The sequence below is a fragment of the Furipterus horrens genome, unplaced genomic scaffold (genome assembly GCF_987537825.1).
Source record: "Furipterus horrens unplaced genomic scaffold, mFurHor1.1.pri manual_scaffold_7, whole genome shotgun sequence".
Classification (NCBI taxonomy): Eukaryota; Metazoa; Chordata; class Mammalia; order Chiroptera; family Furipteridae; genus Furipterus; species Furipterus horrens.
The window spans coordinates 10,535,081-10,558,714 of record NW_028327177.1 but is presented as its reverse complement, the minus strand read 5'-3'; the positions used below and the strand labels follow the sequence as shown (position 1 = coordinate 10,558,714).

At 47.5% G+C, this 23,634-nt stretch overlaps 1 protein-coding gene across 2 annotated transcripts; it reads right to left on the bottom strand.

Annotated features, from left to right (window-relative positions):
* Positions 1-1,786: 1,786 nt before the first annotated feature.
* Positions 1,787-9,232, bottom strand: KLHL38 (kelch like family member 38). 2 transcript variants are annotated; one of them, XM_090282735.1, is made up of 4 exons: positions 9,012-9,232; positions 7,020-8,610; positions 3,130-3,235; positions 1,787-2,282 (listed from the first exon to the last, which is right to left on the bottom strand). In XM_090282735.1, the coding sequence occupies exons 2-4, from the start codon at positions 8,406-8,408 to the stop codon at positions 1,993-1,995; spliced, it is 1,785 nt and encodes a 594-aa protein (XP_090138861.1). In that variant the 5' UTR covers positions 8,409-8,610; positions 9,012-9,232; the 3' UTR covers positions 1,787-1,992. The 2 variants fall into 2 exon arrangements, with proteins under 2 accessions (XP_090138861.1, XP_090138862.1); XM_090282736.1 differs by having other exon boundaries at positions 2,191-2,282; positions 6,995-8,610.
* Positions 9,233-23,634: the final 14,402 nt, after the last annotated feature.

Here is a 23,634-nt window from a genome sequence, read left to right as displayed (position 1 = left end):
GTTTGGGTGGTATTCAAAACATGATCTGGCTGAGCTCACTCACCCAGGAGCAAGAGTAGATTCAAAGGTGGCCTGTGGACTGAGCACTGGGGAGCAGCGCCATTCACGAGCCCGGAAACTGGGGAGACAGCAGTGAACTGCAGGGAGTCAGAGGAGGAGGGTGAGTGGTATCCAGGAGGAGGAGGAGTGAGGAAGGTATTTCAAGACAGAGAGGTTGGCTGTGCCGAATGCTGCTGACTGGTCAAGTTCAACAAGAAATGAAAGCAGACTGCCAGTTCAGCTCTGTAGGAGCCACTGGTTCCCTTTACAAGGACACTTTCAGGGTCAAGTGGGACTGAGAGCCTGAGGAGAGAGGTTCAAAGAGAGTAGGTGGGAGTAAGGGGTGTGGCGACAGCTAAGGGGACAGCGTCCAGGCCGTGGAGCGGGGACTGACACTCCAGGCAGGGTGTGGGGGCCACAACCAAGTGGTGTGGGGCCCAGAGCCAAGCTTCAGACCCCAGCAGGAGAAACCGAAGGGCAAAAATGCAAACGAGGGAGAAAGGAAAAGCCCAGAACCCAGATCTGTGAGCTGGATGGCGAGGAAGAGTTCAGCTTGGGGGCACTCTTGTGCCAGACTCGGGGCAGCAAGATTCATTCCAGATGCTTCCATTGAAGAGGAGAGAACTTCGCCTACACCGCTGGCTGGGACAGGGCTGTCTGGGACAGGATGGGAATGGGACCAGCCCCTGACGGCCTTCAGTGCCCACAGCTGAGCAGGGCAGCTTGGTGGTCCTGACTGCTCATCACAACGACCGAGGATGCTTTTCAGAACTCCAGAGCTCTGGGCCCCGCCTGTCCACCTCCAATGCGGGTGGGTCCCATTTTCAAACATCTTCCCGAGTGATTGTAATGCGCCACCAGCTTCATCTTACGGCTGAGCTTGGGGCCAGGCCAGTGTGGCAGGCACTTTAAGATAAAGAGGGCCATAGGGAAAGCCAGCCCCAGCATCGGGAGGGCAATAATTGCTGTAATCTCTGAAGGAATTTGTTGGCTTTCCTTAGGAGAGCAATTCTCATAACATTTACCAAAATGAAAATCCTGATTAATTCTGCAGGTTTATGGCACCCCAGAGGCTGGAGAATAAAACATCACTTGGCAACAGAAGCAAGCTTTATTTTGGCAGCGCAGACAACATTGTAAACACTAGATCCTGGGTTGCTTGTATTTTCTGGAATTTCAGTGTGCTGCATCCTTAGAATCAGAGAAACACAGTCATGGCCAATTGCTCACGTTGCCACCTAGACTGAGTGCTTCCAGGGACTCCTGGGTCTCTCAGCCCTCTTGTTCCCGGTGTCCATGGTGTTCTGGGTAGATGTGGTTTTTGTCAGCCCAGCATGTCTTCCTTTGAGGAACCCCTTCCATGTCATTATGTGTACTTCAGATAGGGTGTCAACAATAATCGTTAACCCCCCCTCAGCTTGTAGGGATGCAATCCAGGACTAGCCAAGTGTAACTGCATGATCCCTGGAAACAGTGATTGGCTCAAGACGTAGGCATGGATTCAAAAAGGGCCAATCAGCATGGGAGGTTTTTAAAGGCTTATTATATAGTAATGGTAAAACTCCTGAAGATGCAAAGCTAGAAAATGTAAGTCTGCATTGATCGGTTGCCATTGTCCTCACACTGTGTGGGTAAAGATGCTTGTTTGTAGAATAAAGCCAGAGAGGGAGGGAGGGAAGGGGGGGGGAGAGAGAGAGAGAGAGAGAGAGAGAGAGAGAGAGAGAGAGAGAGAGAGGGAGAGAGAGAGAGAGAGAGAGAGAGAGAGAGAGAGAGAGAGAGAGTGTTTTGCCAACAAACAATATGCTTGATCCTAGGCCCCCAGACTCTGGAACTTTCGGTCCTGTGAGCTCGCCCTGTACCCTTTTAGGGTTTAGCTTTTTGGAGTTTGGTTCTGTCTCTTGTAACAAGAGCATCTCAGCTAAGACAGATGATTGTCTTGGTTTCTGGTTGACCTCATCGCAAGGCAGAAGTGCAGGGAATGCACTGGAGGGCGAGGCAAGCATGGTCAAAGAGTTTGTGAGGCAGCTGTCCCTGGGATGTCCAGGTGTCTGTCTCGGGGTCGTAGCAGTCGAAAGAGGCCGAGTCCTCGATGTTGCAGTCCGTGGTCAGCCGCCGCCCGCCTGTCACGTAGAGTTTGTTGCCCATCACCGCGGCCCCGTGGTGCATCCTCCGGTCTCTCATGTCCGCACACTTGACGAATTTGTTGGACTGAGGGTCATAAGCTAGAATCCTCCTTGTGTAACCTGAAAGCCAAGGGGCATATCGGCAAGGTCAGCAGTCTGGAGACGTGTCTGATTTCTGCCATTGCCTAAAACTGAGGCTATAATCTGAACCAAAGCATGGGATGTTTTGGTCCCTGCCCAATGTCTAGTGTGTGGCAGAGATGGGGTTTGGCCCCTTTATGCTTAACCCCAAGGTAAGGCGGCACAGAAGCCAGTTTCCGACTGGGAGCAGCCTCTAGATTCCTGTGTATTCTCAGCCTCACTGCCTCCTTCACCTCTCTCACGTGCCCATCCAAGAGCTACAGTGAGCCGAAGAAGGAACATTTGGGAACTCAGAAGTGGGTTCCCACAACAGCCCTACCGGGTGGGTCCTTTGAGGACCCCCATTTTAGAGATGAGCAAACTGAGGCACAACTAGAGTAATAACTTGCCAAAGAGTATACGGAGTGGCAAAGTCAGGACGTGAACCCAGAGCTCTCTGAGCCCCAAACCACTTCTCTTAACCATGACACTGTACCGGGATTACAGAGAAGTGATCCATTGGTAGCTAATGTTAACAAGAGCAAATGTTTTTTTGAGTATTTGCCATGTGTCTGGGATTGTGCTAAATGCTTCCAGTATGTGAGCATGTTTTATTATCACAACAACTCTGTGAAATACATAGTATTTCATTCCTGTTTGCAGAACAAGACAGGGAGAAACTTCTGGATGAGAAAGGAACTTTGTCAAGTTGTCACACTCTCCTTAGCCAGAGGGATGTGATTTTACAAAGACAGTCTTGTAGAACAACGTCTGTCTATTAGTGACCCTTTTTCCACGGGAGACGCCAAGTTTGTGCCCAGCCTGGAGATCTTCTGTTCAAACTCACCTCCCACGATGACAATCCGCTCCCCAAGCACCACCGCGGGGGCGCACACGTTCTTGATCATTCTTGTCTCCATCTTGAACCACGTGTTTCTGGCAATGTGATAAACCTGAGAGAGAGAATAGAATCATGGTGCTGTATTTTAAAGTGATATATATTTTAAAAGGTAGAAGTAGTAATTAAAAGGGTTATTTTTCTTCTTTTCACCTCCTACCACAATTTTTGCTATCAATAAACAAATATAAGTGTCGGCCTGTGAGCCAAGTGTCGCTGGTTCAATTCCCAATCAGGGCACATGACTAGGTTGCACGTCAGGTCCCCAGTTGGGGGCGCAAGTGAGAGGCAACCACTCAGCGATGTTTCTCTCCCTCTCTTTCTCCTTTCTCCTCTCTCTAAAAATAAACAAAAAAACATACAAATAAATAAATAATTTAACAAAACAAAACAAATATATTTAAATATCAGACAGAAGAATATTACAAGAAATTTGTCTTCAAGGGACCCCATGACATCAATGGCTCTGCTTTCATAGGATGGACCCGGGGTTATGCACCGGGGCATGAATTTGCTTACCTTGCTGGCAACCATTTTTTCTTTTAATGAGAAATAGTCACTTGGATATCCTTGAAAACAATGCTTATTCAATTATTTTTATTTCTGGCTCATGTTTAAATTCCTAAACGTTCCAAGTGTAGCTGAGAGGGTCTTAGAGCCAAGAATAAATTTGGGGCTAAGTGAGGAGGGCTCTTGGACAGTTCATGCCTGAAAGTCAGTAGACCCGCAGAAAAAAAGAAGCATGAGGAAAGGACGAAAGAGCAGAGAGCAGCAAATCACATGAACATGTTTTCCTGTTCATTCTCACATTTGGAAGTTCAGCTATCAAATGCAAATTAGTTCATTACTGGCAAAATTTAGCACAAGAGATACAGGATGGACTTTATATCAGAAAAGAAGGGACAAAAACATTCATTTGCTGAGGAAAATGGCACAGTATTCTTCACTGGCCATTCTTTCTGTATAAAATATAATTGCCATCATATTAAGGGCCTGTTTTTAAAATTATTTTTATCAGATTTGATCTTCACAACCATCCTGTGAAGTAGGTACCATCGCTTGCCCCAGTTTTTCAGATTAGGCATTGCGGCTCAGAGAGGTTAGGTGACATGTTCTAAGTCACCCAACTAGAGTGAGTGGAAGAGCTGGTCTGATTGAGCCCAGAATCCATGTTCTTAACCTCCACGCTCACCTGCAGCCGTGTAGGTGTGGCCTTTCTTGTTGGAGGCTTTGAGACTGGAGACCTCTTGAGGTCTCTGTCAGTTCTTTAAGTCGGTGAAGCATAGACGAGGCCAAGTGCTAGAGACAGGGATGGCCACAGTGGCTGTCAAGCCACGTGGTTTTATCTGAAAATAGGTGACACCCTGTGGAAAATGGAACTCTTGGAGGAAAAGCACACGTTGGTTGCATTTTACTTGTGTAATTATTACCTCCTGGTCTTCTGTTCTCTATCAGACTTGTGTACGTTTTCAAAAATAGATTAAACGTTTGCTCATAGTCTTCATAATACCTCAGAGAGGCCAGGGTGAGGATATCAAAGGATGGTCTCTGACCAGGGGAGGAAATGTTATGGTGAAGAATTGACTTAATGCCATTCAGGAATGGAGGTAGAAAGAAGGCCAGGAAGAAAGGCCCACGGAGTCACGTGATTCACACAGTAACCCCACTACGGTATAGTTCTTAAAGGAATGCGTGCTGGGGAACCAGCCCACGATGAAATCTCTGAACCTGTGCCCGAAGATCCAGCCTCCTCCTCTCCATCAAGTAACCCCAAGCATTCCTCTTAAACTCCATCTAAATGAGGAAAATTTCCATTTCAAAACTCATGCTAAATACCTCAGAAAAGCTGATGTATTTACCCTTTTCTCCTCCTCCTCTATGGAGTGCAAATGGAGCACTCACAGTTAGTGGTTTTGCAAGGGCCTTATTTGATTACACTACGAATTTCTTGAAAAGCCAACTTAAAAGCTCTTTGGAGCTTTGTATTTACTCTTAGGAAGTCGGTAATTTTGCAATGTGAAATCATCAGCATATTTGTTGACCTCATTTTGAAAAAATAGTTTTAAAAAAGAGGGAGGGGATCCAGCTTGACATAGAAGCACTTCATTACATCTGTGCTGTGTGGCCGAGCCTGGAGGGGAGCCGAAAATGTGGCCGGGAGAAGTGAAGGCAAGATAAACACAAGAAACAAATTCAGTTGGAGTCTGTTATTTCTCTCCATCTCCAGGGGCGTCCACTTAGCTCAGGACACCATCATCCCTTGCCTGGACCTCTAGAGAGGCCCCAATTCTCTTGCTTCTGTCCACTCAGGCCCCTTCACAATCGCCTCCCACCAGGTGTCCAGAGGTAACTTCTAAGAATGCAAATTTGATTACTTCACCCACCCTGCTCCCCTGAGGCTAAAACCCCATCCCTTGACAAGGCCTAGAAAGCCCTGCCAGACCAGCATCATCACCACAAACAGCCATTGCCCAAGACTGTTCCAGAACTTCTCTAGGAGGGGCTCAGAGGCAGCAGTCTGAGGGGAGGGGCTCGCTTGGGAAGGGGACTCATGGATATTATGTGGGGACTGACCCCACCCCAGCCCTGCAGTGCACACCTCCTTTCTCCTCTTGGTAGGTCTGTGTGGCGGTGACATTGTCATGCTTTGAGTCCCACCAGGCCATGGGCTGTGCCCCCTTTCTGTTTCAGGGCCTTTGTGCCAGCTTCCCCCTTACCCAGGAACATGACCACCTCTCAGCAGACCATCTGCCTCTTGCTGCAGATGGCAGATTCCTCTGCTCAGAGCTGCTCCCGCCCAGCTCTGTCCATGCCACACCCCTCATCCTCTTTGACTTGGCACCCTCCCCTCCCTCCTCGCCTCTGCCTCTCTGCTGAAGTCCACTTAAACCAACCTCACAGACGGAGCTCCCTCCAAAGTTCCTGATCCCGTGCCGGTTAAGCACCCCCTGGTCAGCATCTGAGTTGCAATGGGCTGATAGCTCTCGTAGGGTAAGGACAGGTTACTGCCTGAGCCTGTGTCCTCAGGCCTCCGCAGTGGTGGGGACTCAATGTCACTCTCATAAATAAACAAGTAAAGCTCTGGGGCCTCTTGATTGTCTTTCAAGATCGGCTGGTAATTCAGGTTTTTCCTATCGTTAGGTGAACTGCAGACATTGCTAGAACTTGCATAATGTTGGGAAACTCTTAATATTCTGAAATTTTGGTCTTTATTAAGGACACCTCTCAGACAGCTTGTGAGTGAAGTTAGCCTCTACCTATCCTTTGAGGCAAGGGTTCCCCAACCTGGCTGCAACTCCTGGAGACTTTTGTAAATGTCAGGACCCCACACAAAGAGATTTCAGTCCAGAAGATCTGAGGTCATGTTTGAGGATTTGGAAAGAGACTGTGGACCAATGCTTAGGAATCTTCTTTAAAGCCTTACTAATTTGGGTTAAAATCTCCCACCAAATTCCTGTAGGACTTCACTATGTCATGTTCAGTGTGTTCTAGCTTGAACTTTTAGGTACACTACTTTTTTCTCAGATAAAGATAAACTCTTTGTGGACAGGGATTGTATCTCATAAATGGATAAAATCTTGTTGAAATAAAACTTCCTTCCTTCCTCCCTTCCTTCCCCTTCTTTCCTCATTTCCTTCTTCTTTTTTCCCTGCAGATGCCAAGTGTGTATGTGTGCCTATATATGAGCCCGCATGCACGTGCACACGCATGCATACATGTATGTGCGCACCCACACATGTGTATTTCTGTATGTGTATGTGGGGGTGTGTTTGTGCATGTGAATGTGTGTGTGGGCACACACTCATGCACTTACATGTTGAGAAGGACCAGCCATTTACCTGGATAAGGCGCACAGGGTTCTGCATGATGTCCTCTCCCCCAAAGAGGTAGAGTCTTTGGTCTTTCACAGCGACTGCGGGGTGCAGAACCCCCACCGGCATGCTGGCCATACTCTCCCAGACATTGCAGATGCTGTCATATCTCTCCATGGAGCTCATGACCTCCTGCCCTTCTCCAATCCCCCCAATGGAGAAGATGAAGTTCTTATGGGCAGTGCTTCTATGGGAGTAGCGGGCCACCAGCATGGGCTGTCCCAGCCTCCACTGATTGAGTTTCAGGGAGAAGACATAGACGTGGTGACTGGGGACACTTGTCTCCGCGCCAACAGCCATGCCTCCCAGCACATAGATGCTGCGGTGCAAGGCGACGGCCGAGGCCTTGTAGAGCCGGGCAGGGAGCTTGGCAAGGCTCTGCCACTGGCCGCTCTGTCTGCTGTAGAGCAGAACGTCCCTGGTGGTCTGCTGGTTGTCCTTCCTTCCACCCAAGAGGATGAGGAAATCTTGGTAAGAGTTTCTCGGAGGCACGTGCCAGGGAGGTTGCAGGTCTGGGACACTGGTGGTGCCGTACGAAGAAAACATGTGCCTCTTGGCCGTCTCCAGGATGATCTGGCACGAGGGCGAGGACTGCAGGAGGGCCTCGTTGGCGATGAAGTGGTGGAAGAAGGCCGGGTGGACGTACGGGAGCCTCACGAGCTTGAACAGCTCCTGCACGTACCGCTTCCGGGCCTGGAGGTCGTGCTTGACCCAGGCCATGAAGGCCTCAAACACCTTCTCCTCCTCCCCGCAGAGCCCGTCATCCCCCAGGTAATCTCGCAGTTCCAAGGCGCAGAGCTCCTTCAGGTCAGCCGACGCGGCCACCTCTGGGAAGCGCGTCAGGGCCACCTCCCTGGCCGTCTTCTTGAGGGTCTCGCAACTTAAGGTCTCCGAGAGCCTGATCATGCCCAGGCAGTTGCTGGGGCTCAGCTGGCGCTGCAGGAAGGAGGAGCAGGCCTCGAACAGCTTGGGGTACTGCAGCATGGAGGCCGCCTCCATCAAGGGCAGGACGTTTTCCGTGGCGATGCGCACCTCCCCCGTGTACACGTACAGGATGAGCTGGTTCAGGGTCGCGCAGCCGATGCCCCTCAGCTGCACTTTGGGCTCGCCCCTCTCTCGGAAGTGGCTGCAGAACATGGCCCGGAAGTAGGGGCTGCTGCAGGCCAGCACGTTTCGGTGGCAGGGGACCTCCCAGGGCCCAACACAGATGGTCACATCAGTCAGGATTCTGTTTTGTCTTAAGCCATTGAGCTGCCTCAGCAGGTCAGAGGAGAAGTCGTGGTCTTTGAAGAGCAGCCCATCTGGGGACTGCTCATCCATCGTGCGAAGAGGGGGAGAAGTCCCAAGGGGAAGCATGTGCTGGAGGGCTTGGCTGTGGCAGCTCCGAGGCTTAGAGCATCTCTGTCCACTCACCGAGATGCTTTTGGGTTTGCCAGGAATATCTCAGCGTGAAGGTTGGGAAGGGAGGCCGCCGACACTCCAGACCTCACAGCTGACACCTCTCTTTTCGGTTTTGGTTACTCTGAAAGGGAACAGGCAAATAACACCTTCATATAATCTGAGAAAAAACAAGCAAACAAAAACAATGGAGATTATTCAGAGTCACGGATTGTCAGGGGCTCAAATGCTAGCCTGAAGCAAAATGACAGTCCATGCATTTGACCAGCAGAAAAGTCTGTGAGCCTTTCACCAGATTCGCAGCCTATCTGTTATTTCGAAAACTCATCTGAGCATCTTCCTGGGTGTTAGTCATTCCCCCAAGTTGTCATTCTGGGGGTGTGGCCCCGGGGTAACTAGACAGAAACAAGGGATGAAAATGAAACTTTGCAATTCTTTTTAAACATGACTTTGCAAATTCTTTAGGGTTTTCTTTTAAAGCTGGGGTAAATAGAAAGCAGAGTTTATTACATGGCACCTGGAAGTCTACCTGCAGAAGAATGAAGTGTTAGAGGCATTTACCTTGTTTTGCTGCAGTGATAGCCACCGGTGCCTGGTCCCTCCGGTCCCTCCGGAGTTCCCACCTCTGGCTCCAAGTGAAACCATAAGCCCAGGCCCTGCCTTCAGTTGGCAAATGATTCGTCCTGGGGGAGTTCTGGATTTGTTTATGCTAAAGGCACTTTCACAGTTTTCTAGAGCTTTGTGGAAGAACTGCTGGGCAGGGAGACAGTGTATACATTCCAGGGCTAAGAATAGTTGCATATGTACTTTCCACTGTTATGACATGTGACTTTCCAGTTGCCTTTTGCAGCAACCCCAGGGCCAGCGGGGCCGGCGCATGCCCACATGCCTTGCTTCCTTGGCAAGTGTTTACATCGGCATAAATAGATCTGAAGGAACGGCTTCTCTTAGAGAAGACTTTGCTGCCCACTTGGAAACATCCAGAGTCGCTTGTCCTAAATGTGCCTGGGAATTCTAGATGTCTGTAAACAGGTTGCTGTGACCTGGGGCTATTCGCTGGCAATAGTGCTGGGCAAGGGGGTGGTCACAATGGAAGCCCGAATGTGCCTGTTTTCAGGTCGTGAGGGCAGTGGTACTCTCCTGCATTTTAACTCCCTATCACAGACCCATGCTGATTGTGCTTCAGTTATTTTTTTATACGTCTGGCTTGCTTTTCTGTTTTACTTTTTTCTTATCAGAAAGGCTTGAGCTAGAGGCAGGAGGCAAGGCTTGTTGCTTCAGGGTGTTCCAAGAAGACAGAGAAAGAGGGGGAGAAGGAGAGTAGGAGGGAGGGGGAGAGAAGGAGGAGAGAAGGAAGAGAAGCAGCAAAGGGAGATGGGGAGGGGTGGGGGGAGAGACAGAAGAAGAAGGGAGAGGAGGAGGAGGAGGAGGAAAGAGGAGAAGGAGGGAGAAGAAGAGGGAAGGGGAGCAGGAAGAGGAAAATGATGATGATGGAGCAGGTATTAACCTTCAAATATGGAAGGCTGTATAACCACAAGGATGAGTAAAAGGGACCCCAGGTCTGTCCTGCTCCTCCCTCCAGGGAGGTCCTGATTGAGGGTACCAGCAGTGAGTGGCAGGGAAGCCTGGCTTTCTCTCCTTGTTTGGACTATTGCAACACCCTCCCATGCCATTTTCCCCTTGTTCCCAGTCTCTCTCCCTCCAGTAGTACATCCACTCGGTCACCTCCAATGTAACCCTGGGAAAGGCAAATCAGAATCTGCCCGTCCCCTTCATCAGGCCCTTAAATGGCTCCCCATGTCTGCAGGATGAAATCCAGGCCCTTTAGCAGGAATCAGATGGGTCTTGATACTGCCCACTTTTATTTTTCCTTCTAGTTCTATCGGGAAACCTTGCAGAGCCTTGTATGTGTTGGTTCCTTGCTGGGCAGGCTGGGCTGATCTGGCCTGTAGTGTATCGTGGATCAGGATGGAGGGAGGAATGTCTCTCATGTATAGTTGCATGGATCATGTCCCAAATGTCAGGCAAGTATATCCATAACATGTCATTAGGGCCAGGGGGCTAGAGGCCAGAATTAGAAGCAGAAGACCTGAGCCACAGGGGTCAGAGACCCATGGAGATACAAGCAAGATGTTGAAGAGACCGGCTGTTAGTGCAGCTATCAGAGTCAGTGACTATTCCTGCATTTTTGAGCCCTGCTGGTCATATAACAGATGAGCAGCCAGATTCCTTAAAGGGCCAGAGGCCCCTCTATTCTCTGCTCCTGTGCTGTTGCATGTTTTCTTCTCTTTGCCGTCTGTGTCATTGTCACTGCTGAACTCCTATTCATCCTTCAAAACTTAGTTTGTGTATCAGCTTCGCTGAAAGTCTTCCTTGACGGGATGAGATCATTAGTTTCTGACTCATCCGTACTGCTTCTGTTCCCTCCACATATTTCTCGCATTAGCTGCCTCGTGCCTCATTGCAATTGCGTCTACCTGTCTGTGCCGCTCTTACTCACATGGAAGTGTCTGGGCAGCAAGAACCTTAGTTGTCTCTCTATCCCACGTGCCAGGCATAGTGTCTGGCACACAGTGGGTGCATGAGCTGTGCCAGAAGGGAGATCTGGGAAGGAGGGAGCTCTGTGGGCGAACTTCATGCCTCGACTGCTGTGTAGGTTTAGCAGGGCTGCCATGTAGAGCTTCGTGCGTTGGATGGCTGGTGCTCTGGAGTGGCCCCAGGGGGTCCATCACTTTAATCAAATCCAATGACACGATGATGTGAAAAGGAGAACAATGGCTTTATATCACACAGCAGGAGTTAGGTTCCAGGCTGGAAACCAAACTGAGGTCCTCCCAACTCTAAAGCTAGTACTGTGGTCCTTGGCCTTGGAGGCAGCACAAGGGAAGGATGACTTTCTTGTTGGTCTGAAAGGCCTGTGTTATTTCTCTTCCAGCTGGTGAGCAAGCCAGGGGTCGGGGGTGAGAGAAGGAGGTAGAGGCTTCTGGGATTCCCACTGCAGGGGAATGTTGGGTCTTTTTCTCCCTTCCCTAGCTAATTAGACCTTCTGGAATCCGTCCTGCCAGGTGTTCAAATGAGCCCCTGGGATGCAGTGCCCATGTCTGACCAACTTTAATAAATCCTTCGGATTTTAAAGTTTAGAAAAAACAGGCCCCATTGGGTTGGCCTGGCCTATTAGGAGAATTCTGGCTCCATGTTAAATGTCAGAAAAAGACGCAAAGAGAGTCTTGGTGTTGATTTCATGGTACCCCCACATACAACCCCAAGCCCGGTCCAGAAAATGTCTCTACCACCCACATGTAACCCCAAGCAGCCTACGTTCAATTCATGAAAATATGTGTCTTAGAGAGTTTTATGCTGTTTGGCTTCACTTTATGTCCTTCTTTGGAGTTTAGGGTCTGAATGTATGGGAATCTAAAATAAACGAAGACATTCAGCCCCTGGCCCCTCTTTTTGGTGGAAGTCGGTATCATAACAAGTTGAGACTCAGGCTTTGAGCGCAGAAAGACTTGGGAAAATCTTGACATTTCCTCTCAGGATCTGCGTAGCCTTGGGCAAGGGACTTCTATTTTTCCAGCCTCAGTTTCTGCATCTGTTCAACGGTAGTAACAGTCCTTGTCACAGAGAAGTAATGTGTGGGAAGCATCCAGGAAAGCGCTGGTGCAGTCTAGGTCCACTGTGGTAACTTATGGGTAATATTTATTATATTATTACTCTGAAAATAATCTCATTAGATTCCAATAGTTCTCAGTGTCCAGTTTTCAGCTTGTAATTTGGTCTCCTGCTCACTTTTGTGTTCCCTGTGTCGTAAGCAATTGCTGCGTTCCTTATTATCTACTCAGTCTCTGGGAATCTTGGATCCAATCCAGGCTCTGGCTGTGTCTTTGGACGAGTTGCTAAACCTCCTGGTACTTACCTTCTTATATGGCTGTGAAAGAGCGGGCCGGTGGCATCTGAGCCCACCCTCTGTAGGTCACACCGTAGTTTGTGCCCTGAGGTGACCAGAGAAGGGACTGCTAGAGGCCGACCCTCAGAGGGGGGTCTCCTTAGAGCTTCTGCATAGATTCTTTGCTGCTTGGGTGTACTGGGCCTGGATTCCTGTGGAAGGGCAGGCTGGTTCAGTTCAACAGCAGGTCTGACAACTGCAAGCGAGGAAGCCACTAAGATGCTCCACCACACATGTCCAGGTCCAGTCCTCCTAACAGCCTTCGGGGCAAGGTGTAACTTTCACACTAAGCAGTGAACCGCAGCTGTCGGTTCCAAGGAGCTGTTTCAAGAACGTGCGGACCTGCACGTTGAGGCCTTGTGACAGCCCCTTGAAGACTGGATGGCTGTTCTTTGTTGTCTTGGACTATCTCCTATTTCCACAGTCGGAAGGTGGAGGAAAAAAAGGACAAATAAGGCTTCAGTGGACTGGATCATTAAAAGCTGTGGGAAGGAACTTGCCTCTTGCTATGAGATTTAAAAAACTTGTCTATGTATGTCAGTTCTGCCTGTCCGTGTCTGTATCTATCTGGCTGGGTGTGTTTTTTCCCCAGCTTGTGCAAAGCTGAACAAGGACTTTGTACTCCAGAGAATGGCTGAAAAGGTGGCCTGCTCCTTGACTCTGGTGTTGCCATGACAACTGTGCTCTGAGAACTAAAAGCCTAGTGCTGGTTTACTAGGCCAGTAGTCCAAATGACGACATTCCCAGCTCTTCCTTCGCCCTGCACCCCCACCAGAAAATGTCTTCATATTTTTTCCCTCTGGGGAGGGCGAGGGAAAAAAATGCCAACAGAGATAACAGCAGGACTGTTAGTGGATTATTGGTATACAACCTGACTGTCAGGCCTGCCTTCTCCCCACAAACTACGTCCTGACCTGATATATCATTTATACCACAGATCAGCTTTCTGGGCTCTAAATCAAATTGGGAAGAAAGAAATAACATGATCAAAGATGCATTTTTGCTCTCTTGTTTTAGCACTGTAAGTCACGAAGAATAATACACTGCCTTGGCCTCTCTGATCCCCAGGGCAGGCACTCCTGATGGCGAGGTAGGCCTTTAGGCTGGAATATCACTTCCTTCAGGCCTCTGAGGCATGATTAGATAATTTTCTGCTGGGGTATAGAAGGTGAATGATCTATAGAAAGACATCTTTTGAGAGGGTGGACTTTACTTCCTTAGAAGTAGCATTAATTAGAACCTCTTGGAGAAATGTGATTTGAGCAAGGCAAGGGTCTAATTAACTAAAAGTCCGTCCATCCATCCATCCATCCATCCATCCACCCATTCATTGAGTAAGACAAGGTCCCTTGCCCTTATGGCGCTTGCAGGCTGGTAGGGAAGATAGACAAATAAATAATTTAAGCATCCTAAGTGTTACGAAGGGAAGCCTTTCTCAACTTCCCTCCATCCCAACTCACTCCTGTCCCACCATGGATTTTAGGTCCTCATAGAAGAAGAATTTTATACTTACATCTTTGAAAAGCTCTCGTATCAGGCTGAATTTTAGTCATGTGTTTCCGTCTCTCTCTCTCTCATACTGTAGCTCCTTGAAGGCAAGAATAAGTCTATGTTCTTGCCCCATATTAGGAAAGGCAGAGAACGGAATTCATTGACAGGGATTGACACTGGACACTGTTCACTTACTTTTGCCCTTCCCAGACCGTTTATGTTTTTATAGTGGTTTTCTTTTAAATTTTTATGAAATGTTGTTACTATGTATTTTTAGTGACCAAAAATAAAAGTAAAAAACATTTTTCAACTTCCTGCTAGGTAGGAAAAGCAATCTGAAACACTTTTTTACTTCTTTCTCCTTGCTTTTTGTGAAGATAACCTGGAATTTAAGGCCCAATTTGTTGACATCAAATCATTTGATGTACTATCTCTCACCTTTTAAGAATGACTTTTTGCTTTTGCTATTTGCCTTTGAATCATATTTACAGCTAATATTTAAACTTAGCTCCATACTTGGCTGATTTAGATTTTCACTGCCAGTTCTTCTATACCACAGTTTTCTCATTCTTAAGTGCTTAACTCTGACTTACCTTTTGATTAAATGATGTTCATTGATTCATATATATATTTAAGGAGAATAGAGGAGAGGTGCATTTTTATGAATCCTTCCATATCCAAGATTCTCTTTCATTTCTTACCATTCTATAAACAACAGCTTGGCTGGGTATGATAGTTTAGGGTGAAAATTTTTTCTTATTATTAACTTCTAGTTATAAAAAAAGCCAAGGAATTGTGATGCACTGTGGTGACTATAGTTAACAATACCATATTGTATGGTTGAAAGTTGCTAAAAGAGTAGATCCTAAAAATTCTCAACTCAAGAAAATAAATTTATGACTATGTATAGCGATGGATGTTAACTAGACTTATTGTGCTGACTGTTTAACAATATATACAAATGTCAAATTATGTTACGTACCTGCAACTAATATAAAGTTATATGTCAATTATATTACAATTTACCCTGGCTGGTTTGGCTCAGTGGATTGAGCATCGGCCTGCGAGCTAAGTGTCGCTGGTTCGATCTTCCAGTCAGGGCGGCACATCAGAGAAGGAAAACTCTGACTCCAAAAACCCTCCGCTGCCTTGCGGCATACCTCTTCAGGGGAAAGGCTAGGGGAGTAAACCCCGACAGAAAATCCGGAGCCGGAGTCCCTAAGGCGGTTTGACGTTGTAGTCAACACCGGCAACTCCTGCGGCGCACCTGAACCCAAGCTGTATCGACTCCGTCTTTCCCTTGGACCCTTCGGCTGCGAAGAGAGGGGGGGTCTGCTGCATGGGCAACAGCAAACCCTCCATATTACCCTGCCCAGGCTCTGTAGCTTCAGCTCCACTGGAGAGGACACTCCAGCGTCATCGCAAGATGGCGATTCAACACGGGAGGAGACAGATACCGTGTCACTCCCGAGTCGGACTGCACAGCCATTCTCGGCGGTGCAGATAGACTCTTAAGAAGCTACACCATCGTCTCTCGAGACGGACGGCTGCCGACGATGACGATATTACAATTAAAATAGTAAATTTTTTTCTTCAAAATTTTCTGAAAATGACCCACATTATTCTGTAAAAACTATGGTGCTGCAGAGATGTTTGAGAATTGACTAATTTATGTCCATGTACCTGCTCTTTAAAAAATATATATATATTTTTTGCCTATAAAAGATGGCTGTTGATTTCTATACTTTGGCCTTTACTCAGTCTAAGACAATTTTCTTTAATTATATCTTTGGTTATTACTTCATTTGTAGTTTTTTCTTTTTTATGAACAACACCTATATCTTTTTTAAACTTGGCCTACTCATACAAATCATTATCTCTTTTTAAATATTTACTCACGTGTCCCTTTCTCTGGCATTCTAGAACACCATCCCGCATTTATCCTTTACGTCATTGGTGTACTTTTCCATAGGGTTAGGTTCCTTCTTAACTGCTTCCAGTGCAGATTTGCAATATATATTGCACTTTTATTCCTCCGAAATAATTTGACAGCTCATCTAGCTCTCTTTCTGGCTCATTTTGGTTTCTATTTTGGCTTATTTTACAGAAGTAATGTCATTTTTTCATTTTATTGGTGCTGAAGTTTTTGAAACTTTTCTTCTGGACATACCCTTGAGTCTTCAGAATGGTCTTCTTTTCCTTGTCCTGTGGTATTTTTCCATAGTCTGCCTCTTTTCTTTACTTATTCATCTTTGTGTGAAAAGATTTATGCAGACCAGATGATGGCCAACCAACAAACTATATAGCTTACCTTAGGAACCACAAACTATCCCTTCGGGTGCTACTTGAATATCCTTCTTACATCTACAGCTGAAAGGATGGCTGATTGCTTTTCCCACTTCCTAGTTTCATTCCCAGGGGTCCTGTGGCATCCATGAAATTTGGCCCTGCAGAATTGAGGTATGATTTTCTTCTGTCTCCAAGGCATGAAAATCTAGAACCTCAACGTTCAACAAATGCCTGTAACAGGCTCTCTCACAGCTTTAAGAACTTATTTACGATGGCTCCACTTCACCCTCAGGATCTATAGTGACTCTGGAAGGGACACTCCTCACCATCATCCACATTTTGCCCTGTTACATGCTTTAGAGTTGTGGTCTTTAAAAGGGTACAGTAAGATTTTGTGGAGTGCATGTGTGTGTGTATAAAACTACTCTGGCTGCCTCAAAAGATATCACTCGTGTAGTAGAGGATCGCTGGCCAATTTTAAGATTGGTGTCTTATCCATGTCTTCGAGTCAAGGAGCAGGAGTGTAGAAGAAATGGACTCTTCTTACAGGCTTTCGAAGAACTGGATTTCCTCTCTTCCGAGGGCTAAAGCATGAAAAGGTCACTCATTATTTCTCTCAAACCAATTGTATCTGCTTCTGATACTGGGTTGATTCTGGTATTGGCTTATAATCAGTCCATTTTCTGAGGTGTGGGGAGTGTTCACTGTTCTCTGTGAATTTGTGTGTGAGGAATAAATGCTACTAGAGAAATACTAGTTTATATTAGCTTCACATATTATTCTTGAAGTTCAGCCCTCGGACCTGCCAGGGATTCAGACACCTCTTGGATAAAGGCTTCCCTTGCCACTCTTCCTTTCTTCTACACCTGAATAATCAAAAGGTAGGAAAAAAGAGTGGGCCAAGGCAAACATAGTTGATTTGGTAATCCCCATTCCTAGGAAAGCTTGCCCAAGACTCCAGGGCTTTGAGTAAGGAAATAGGAAGTATCCTCTTGTGTTTTCCATTCCAATGGGCAGGCCTGCACTGGCCGTGGTGTTCCAGACATGAGCTGGAGGCTGGTGAGTCTGCTATTTCAACTCTTCATAACACCTAGTGCATTGTCAGTTGCTCAAAGGCATTGCACAATATTTGGTAGTAATTATAGCAATCAGAGATCTGCCTTCCCATCTAGGAGATGTGCACATTATTCCTATTGTCACCTGCAGAATTTTCTTCAACACAAGTGCCAGAAGGGGAACTTTATTTGTGGCTCCCAAAGTACAACATTGTACAATGGAGGTCGGGGAGTGGCAACATGGTAACATGACTGAGATTCCCCGTTGTCAGTGAATGTTCCTCCAGAAACGGTTGTGTAAGAACAGTAATGAGGGTGATCTTGTTTGAAATTAGGGGAGCCACCAGGGCATACCAACTCATTATTTCATTCCAACACAAAATTATTGAACACCTTCTGCTCACCTACTATATCCCCTGCTCATGGAATGTGTTTGAAGAGACACACAAAGGTCTCATTTTTACCAGAGCATACACTAGCTCTTTCCTCTTCCTGAAAAGCACCCTTCCTGTATTTAGAGCGATAATGAATTAAGTAACAATGGGGAGGAAAGTGCAGGAAAGAAGGGGAAAAGATTGTTCCAGAAGGTGTTATCAAAATGTGAATTATCCCTAGAAAGAATGTTCCACTTCTGAGATTAGCTTGTTGGATAAGCTAGTTGGGGTCTGAGAAAGGGCACCTTCGACAGGTAAATAGAGCAGCACCAAACCTGGGATGGTGTATTAAAGTGGTGCTTTTCTTAGAACAATATTTCTGGAATCGTGGGGAATCGCTGGGCAGGGAGGAGTTCAGACTTGATGTTACAGCGTTATCGTGGGGATTCAACAACACGCCTATGGAACGTGACACCCTCTCCTCTGCTGAAAGGGCAGAGGACAGGGTGTGGAAGACAAACTTGCTTGCTTCACAGCAATGCCTGCAGTTGTCTGAGAACCTTTGAAAAACGGTTCCATCCAGTGCATCATACAAGAGGCTCAGATGTTCTGACTTAGGCGGAACAGACCTTTCCCACTGGACATTTTCCCACGGACATCCTTCATGTGGTCTCTCCCTAGGCTCTTTTCCCCTCCTACTCCCCCATTTGCCCCGCTATCACCCCATCTCATTTTCTCCTCTTGCTCAGCCAACTTATTTCTGTTTACAAAACCACTATCCTGTGATGTCTTCTATTATCACATCTCACGAGGAGCTGTTCTGGCCTTAACTGGTTTTCTGGACTTAACCGATTCCAGCCTTTCCCCCTTCTTTCCCAGGGGGCAAGGAAAGAGCAGAGAGCCTCACATACTGAGGGGGCGCCATGTTTTCCCCAGGTAACTGTGCTTATGAAACATCAATCAGTAGTCCAGCATGGCCGTTTCTTTAATTGATGGGGTCTAGAACTGTCCATTTCCAACTGTTATGTTATACATAGAGGAAGAAAGGCCGTCTTTGAGCAGACCTAACATGGCCACTTTCTGGTCAAGTACCACTTTCCCTTAGGTGTGTTGTTGAATGCTCACAATAACGCTGTGGGGCAGGTTTCATTAAGCTGGGGTTTTTAGTATAAATATGTCCCAAATATTGCACAAGACATAGCTGGGTTAAATTTTCCCCCCAACAGCTGAAATTCAAAGTTAAGTGTGTATCCTGTATCTTATTTGCTAAATCTGGTAACCCTCCATTAAGCCCATACTGCCAACGGAGTTATGTGACTTGTTCAGCATGCTTGATAACTGTTAGCTTCTTGCTCCTGTCCTTCTCTATAGAGACCATTCAGGCAGTCAAAAGAGAGGAAGAGAGGAAGGAAGGAAGGAAGGAAGGAAGGAAGGAAGGAAGGAAGGAAGGAAGGAAGGAAAGAAGGATAGATAATTTAAGACAAATGAATGTACTCTGGTCTCCTGCCCATTTGCCATTTCCTCAGACGGTCTCACCTATCATCAGGCGCTCCCTGGCAGCACTTACATTCATTAGAGGGCAAAGCAAAGAGCTGATACTTTGGCTGAATCTCGACCAGAATTGTGACCTTTCTGAAAGGGACGTGACAAAGCAGAGAGCCCAGAGGCCTTGGCATCCTCAGCCATGAATACTGGCCCTGGATTCGGCACTAAACCTATGAACCAGGTCACCTCTGTTAATTCTTTTATGAATTTTAGTTTCTTTATTGAAAAAGTGAGTGTGGGACTGTTGACCTTCATTCTCCATGGGGCCATGCTGTGCAGTGTGGAACCTCCTCTAATACGAGACAGACCTGGGTTTAAATCCCAGCTCTGCCACTTACCAGCTGTGTGACGTGGGCAAGTTACCTCATCTCTCTGTGCCTTGGCTTCCTCATCTATGCAACGGAGAGAATGCTAGTACAAAGTAGAATGAAGTCTGTGTGGTTTTGAGGTGAGGCTTACTAGTTAATTTTTTTGTGGAAACAAAGACTTGATTGGTAACCTAGTCAATCCTACAAACAGCTCAGGTCAGAGGCTGTGAATAAATGCCTAGTTCTGTGCTTGGAGCAACTGGGATAGCAAAGAAGCAGAAAAGCCAGTGTATGGACCAACAACTGATATCCCAGGCAAGGAGACCAATTGAAGCGACGAGACAATAGAATTAGTGGTGTGATGATTCAATGCAAATTTAGGCACGATGCTAACTAAGGCTCTGTGGATTGAATGTTGACCTGTGAACCGAAAAGTTGCTGGTTTGATTCCCAGTCAGGGCACATGCCTAGGTTGTGGGCTAGGTCCCCAGCTGGGGGCGCACAAGAGCAATGTTTCTCTCCCTCTCTTTCTTCCTCCCTTCTCATCTCTCTAAAAATGAATAAATGAAATCTTTTTTTTTTAAAAGGAGAAATGAATAGTAACAATCATGTCATATGCTTTATACTCATTGCAGTATACGAAGGGCATTGGCAGACTTTTGAGGTGAAGTGTAGAGTGGTCAAAATGAGGACATGGGAAGCTTTTTGGAGTAGGGGGTTCTTGGAGAAGTAATAGATTTGGATTGGAGGATGGCACCACTCATGGGACAAATCCAAAGTGTAAAAGCGGGTGAGCTGGTGACACCAGGAGAACATCAGAGGAGTGGAAGGCAGGCTACAAGGAGACCTGGGCTGTGGCCTTTGCACTTGCTGTTCCTTCTGCTAGAATGCTGTTCCCTCCAATATTTATGTGGCTAGCTTCTCAGAGTTCAGAACTCAGCTCAGACATTATTTCATGAAGCATCCCTTTCTTGACCACCAAAAGTACTGTGCATCCCCTCACCTGTCTTTCTAGGTCATATCACCATTTTATTTTTTATTGCACTTAAAAATTATTCTATTTGTAATGTTCCATTGTTTATTCTCTATCTTCCCTAACAGAATGACAGGCTCATGGGAACAAGAACATTGAGCACATAGTAGGTGCTCAGTGAATATTTGTTGGAGGAATATATGGGCATGTACATAGGGCCTCACATGCTAGTGTAAAGAATTAGGATTTTATAAAAAATTAAGATAGAATTGATAAAAGCTTTGTAGAGGTAGACTGTATATCCCCAGAAGGACCCTTGTGTGGCAAGAGTCAGTGACTGGAGGTTCTGGGAGTGTCCCTGGGTGAAAATGGAGCCTGAGTGTTAGCCTGCTCCACCTGCAGCTGTATTAGGGCACTGGCTCTCCCCCTGGCTTCACAGTCAAATCTTTGGGGGACATTTAAAGTTTCCTCATTCCCAAGCCACCTTCAAGTCTAAGTCCAATGAAGTCCAAATCTCTGGGGGAGATTCTGTAAACTGTGCACCCAAAGCTGAGCACCTCTCTGCTAGACACCATTGACAGCTCTTGTGGATGCCAGGCATGATTAACTGGCCTGGTTTATTCATGGTAAGAGGTCAAGTAGACACCAATAACTTTTCTCTTGATCTGCCTCACACCCTGCTTGGCATCTTCCGTGTGACATGTCAGTAATACCGACCATGGCAAGTCACTCCAGGTCCACAACCTTGCGGAGGACGTGATAAACAGAAGCTGGGCCATGCAGCAGCCGCAAGGGCAGTAAGAGTGGCCGCTGGCTGTGGTGCCGCTAGTGAGGTTCTCAGGTACGCTCCTATATTTGATAACTTGTTTGGAATTAGCCGTGCACTTCCCTCCCCAGGGGTGGACCGGTTCTGAGCAGGCCTCACACGCTATCCAGATGAAACATTAGTTTGGGGGCTGGCAGCCCTGCGCTGGCGTCTGTTCTGCTGGCCCCATCCTCTGGCTTGGTCCCACGTTTACTGCCCTTGTGGCCGCCACATCGCTCGGCTTGTGGTTATCCTGTCCTCAGCAATGCGGTGGACCCGGAGTGACTTACTATGGTTGGTATTATTGACACGTCACACGGAAGATGCCAAGCTGACGTTGCCAGCCAGTCTCAGGGCCCTACTCCCCAGCCGGCCCGGGTGGAGGAGGCTGTAGCAGGCAGGTGCCCTGAGGTCTCCCTCTTGGAAAGGGCCGCCGAAACTTCTTACTCTTGACCCTTGCATTTGTATTCTTGGCGCTTGCGTTTGAGACGGTTTCTGGGGAGTGTCATCCTTTCTCCCCAACCTCTGTATGCCAGGGACTATGTGGATCTTCTCGGGCTGCATGTGCGATGTGACCTCTGATGAAGCCGAACATCTGGGCAATTATCCGTGGGCCTGTTTTGAATTAGACTAATTGGAATAGAATTAGTGGAGCTGCAGAGAGACCTGCTGCTCCCATCTGGGTTCTCAAGGCCAAACAAAAGAGGCCACCAATCAGTAATTTAGGTGACAAAAGCCCTGGAGCAGTTCAAGACCTATTTTGCTCATTAGCCAAATCTCTAGTTGCCCTCTTGCTCTCCTCCCCACCCCCAACCTTTCCTTCAGAATGTGATTTTCATGAATCACGTCCACGCATCTTGTTTTGGAAACGATGAGTAATGGTTGTAAACTTAGCATTGGATCTCCCTGATGTTTCAGTACCCTGATGGCAAATCATTGAACTAGTCCTCCATTTAACAAGTATATTGAATGAGTCACTTGTAAACAAATCTTTTATTTAGCACCTACTATGTGCCCATCACTGTTCTGGTCAAGAGGATACAGGGGAATGGCAGACAGCAGATACGCAGAGCAAATAAATGAATGAATAGGTGTGAGCTGATGTGAGATGCTGACACATGCTGTAAAGGCAGCGCCACGATTGAGAGGGAGGTGAAGGGAAAGACTATTTCTTACCTAGTGTCCAGGGAAGGCACGGTGGTCAGAGCTGGATAGAACTGGCGTGGGGACGGAGGCCGGGAGGCTGAGTAAGCTGTGGTCCTTGGTCCCACAGAGCTCCCAGTCTACTTGGGGATATGCATAGACAATGAAGGTCCATGATGGAATTGTGTGAAAGACAGAGGACAGAGGAGGTGACTAAGTACTGGGGGTGGGGACAGGCAAGGTGAGGTTGTGGTGCTCAGCAACCACTGTGAAGACAATACAGGACGATGTGGGAGGGAGAGTCTGGGTGTGCTCTGAGGCCAGCGATGGGGACGAGACTGGATATGGTAGCCAGCATCAGATTGTGGAGGAGGTGACACACGCTCTCAGAAGGCCTCCCGGGGTGCTCTGGGAGAAGGGGCGTTCCGGGCAGGGGGAACTACAAGTGCAGAAGTCCCGAGGCAGAAATAAGTGTGGCAAATTTGAGGAACAGAAGAATGCCCTTTGTGGTCAGTGCCCGGTAAGTGGGGAGGGGTGGGGGTTCCAGAAGGAGCCAGAGATGAAGGAACTGGGACAGCCAGAAAGCCAGATATGAAACCATTGCAGGGGGCCAGGCTGGAGAGGGCGGAGGCTGGGCTTAGAGTGGCAGCGGTGGGGGCGGTGAAACAGAAAATTGACAGTATTGGCACAGTAGGACTAATAGGACTTCTGATACATAGTGTTTGCGGATCGACGCATGGGAGGAATAGAAGCTAACTTTTATTTGGGCAGCTGGGTGGACTGAGGTCGTTCCTGAGAGAGGGAAGACAGAGAAAGGAACTGGTTTGGTGGTGGAATCAGGGTCTTTTCTGTATGCGTTTAGAACAGGAGGCTAATTGGACATCCCAGTGGAGAGGAAGCAGCAGCCCTCATAAAGGCTCACAGTGTAAGAGTGAAACCCTTCCTGGCTCTAGCATGCCACTCGGATGCCAGCTGTGGTGTGGGAAATGGCCTGGGGGAGGGATGTGTCTGGAGGTAGGGGACCATCCTGGTCTGTCGGGCCAATCCAGGTGGGAAAGGGCGGGAGGAAGGGCAGAGGCATGAATCCATTTGACATCTGTCTGCCCCTTAACTTGCCCCCTCATGCACTGGCCTGCCTCACGGCTCCGTTTCGGGGTTGATGACCCCAGCACAGATGGGTGACTTGGTTAGACAACCACACAGTCATTGTGTAAGGAGTGCTTGGCACGGGCCCATCTGTATGCTAAGGGTTTCC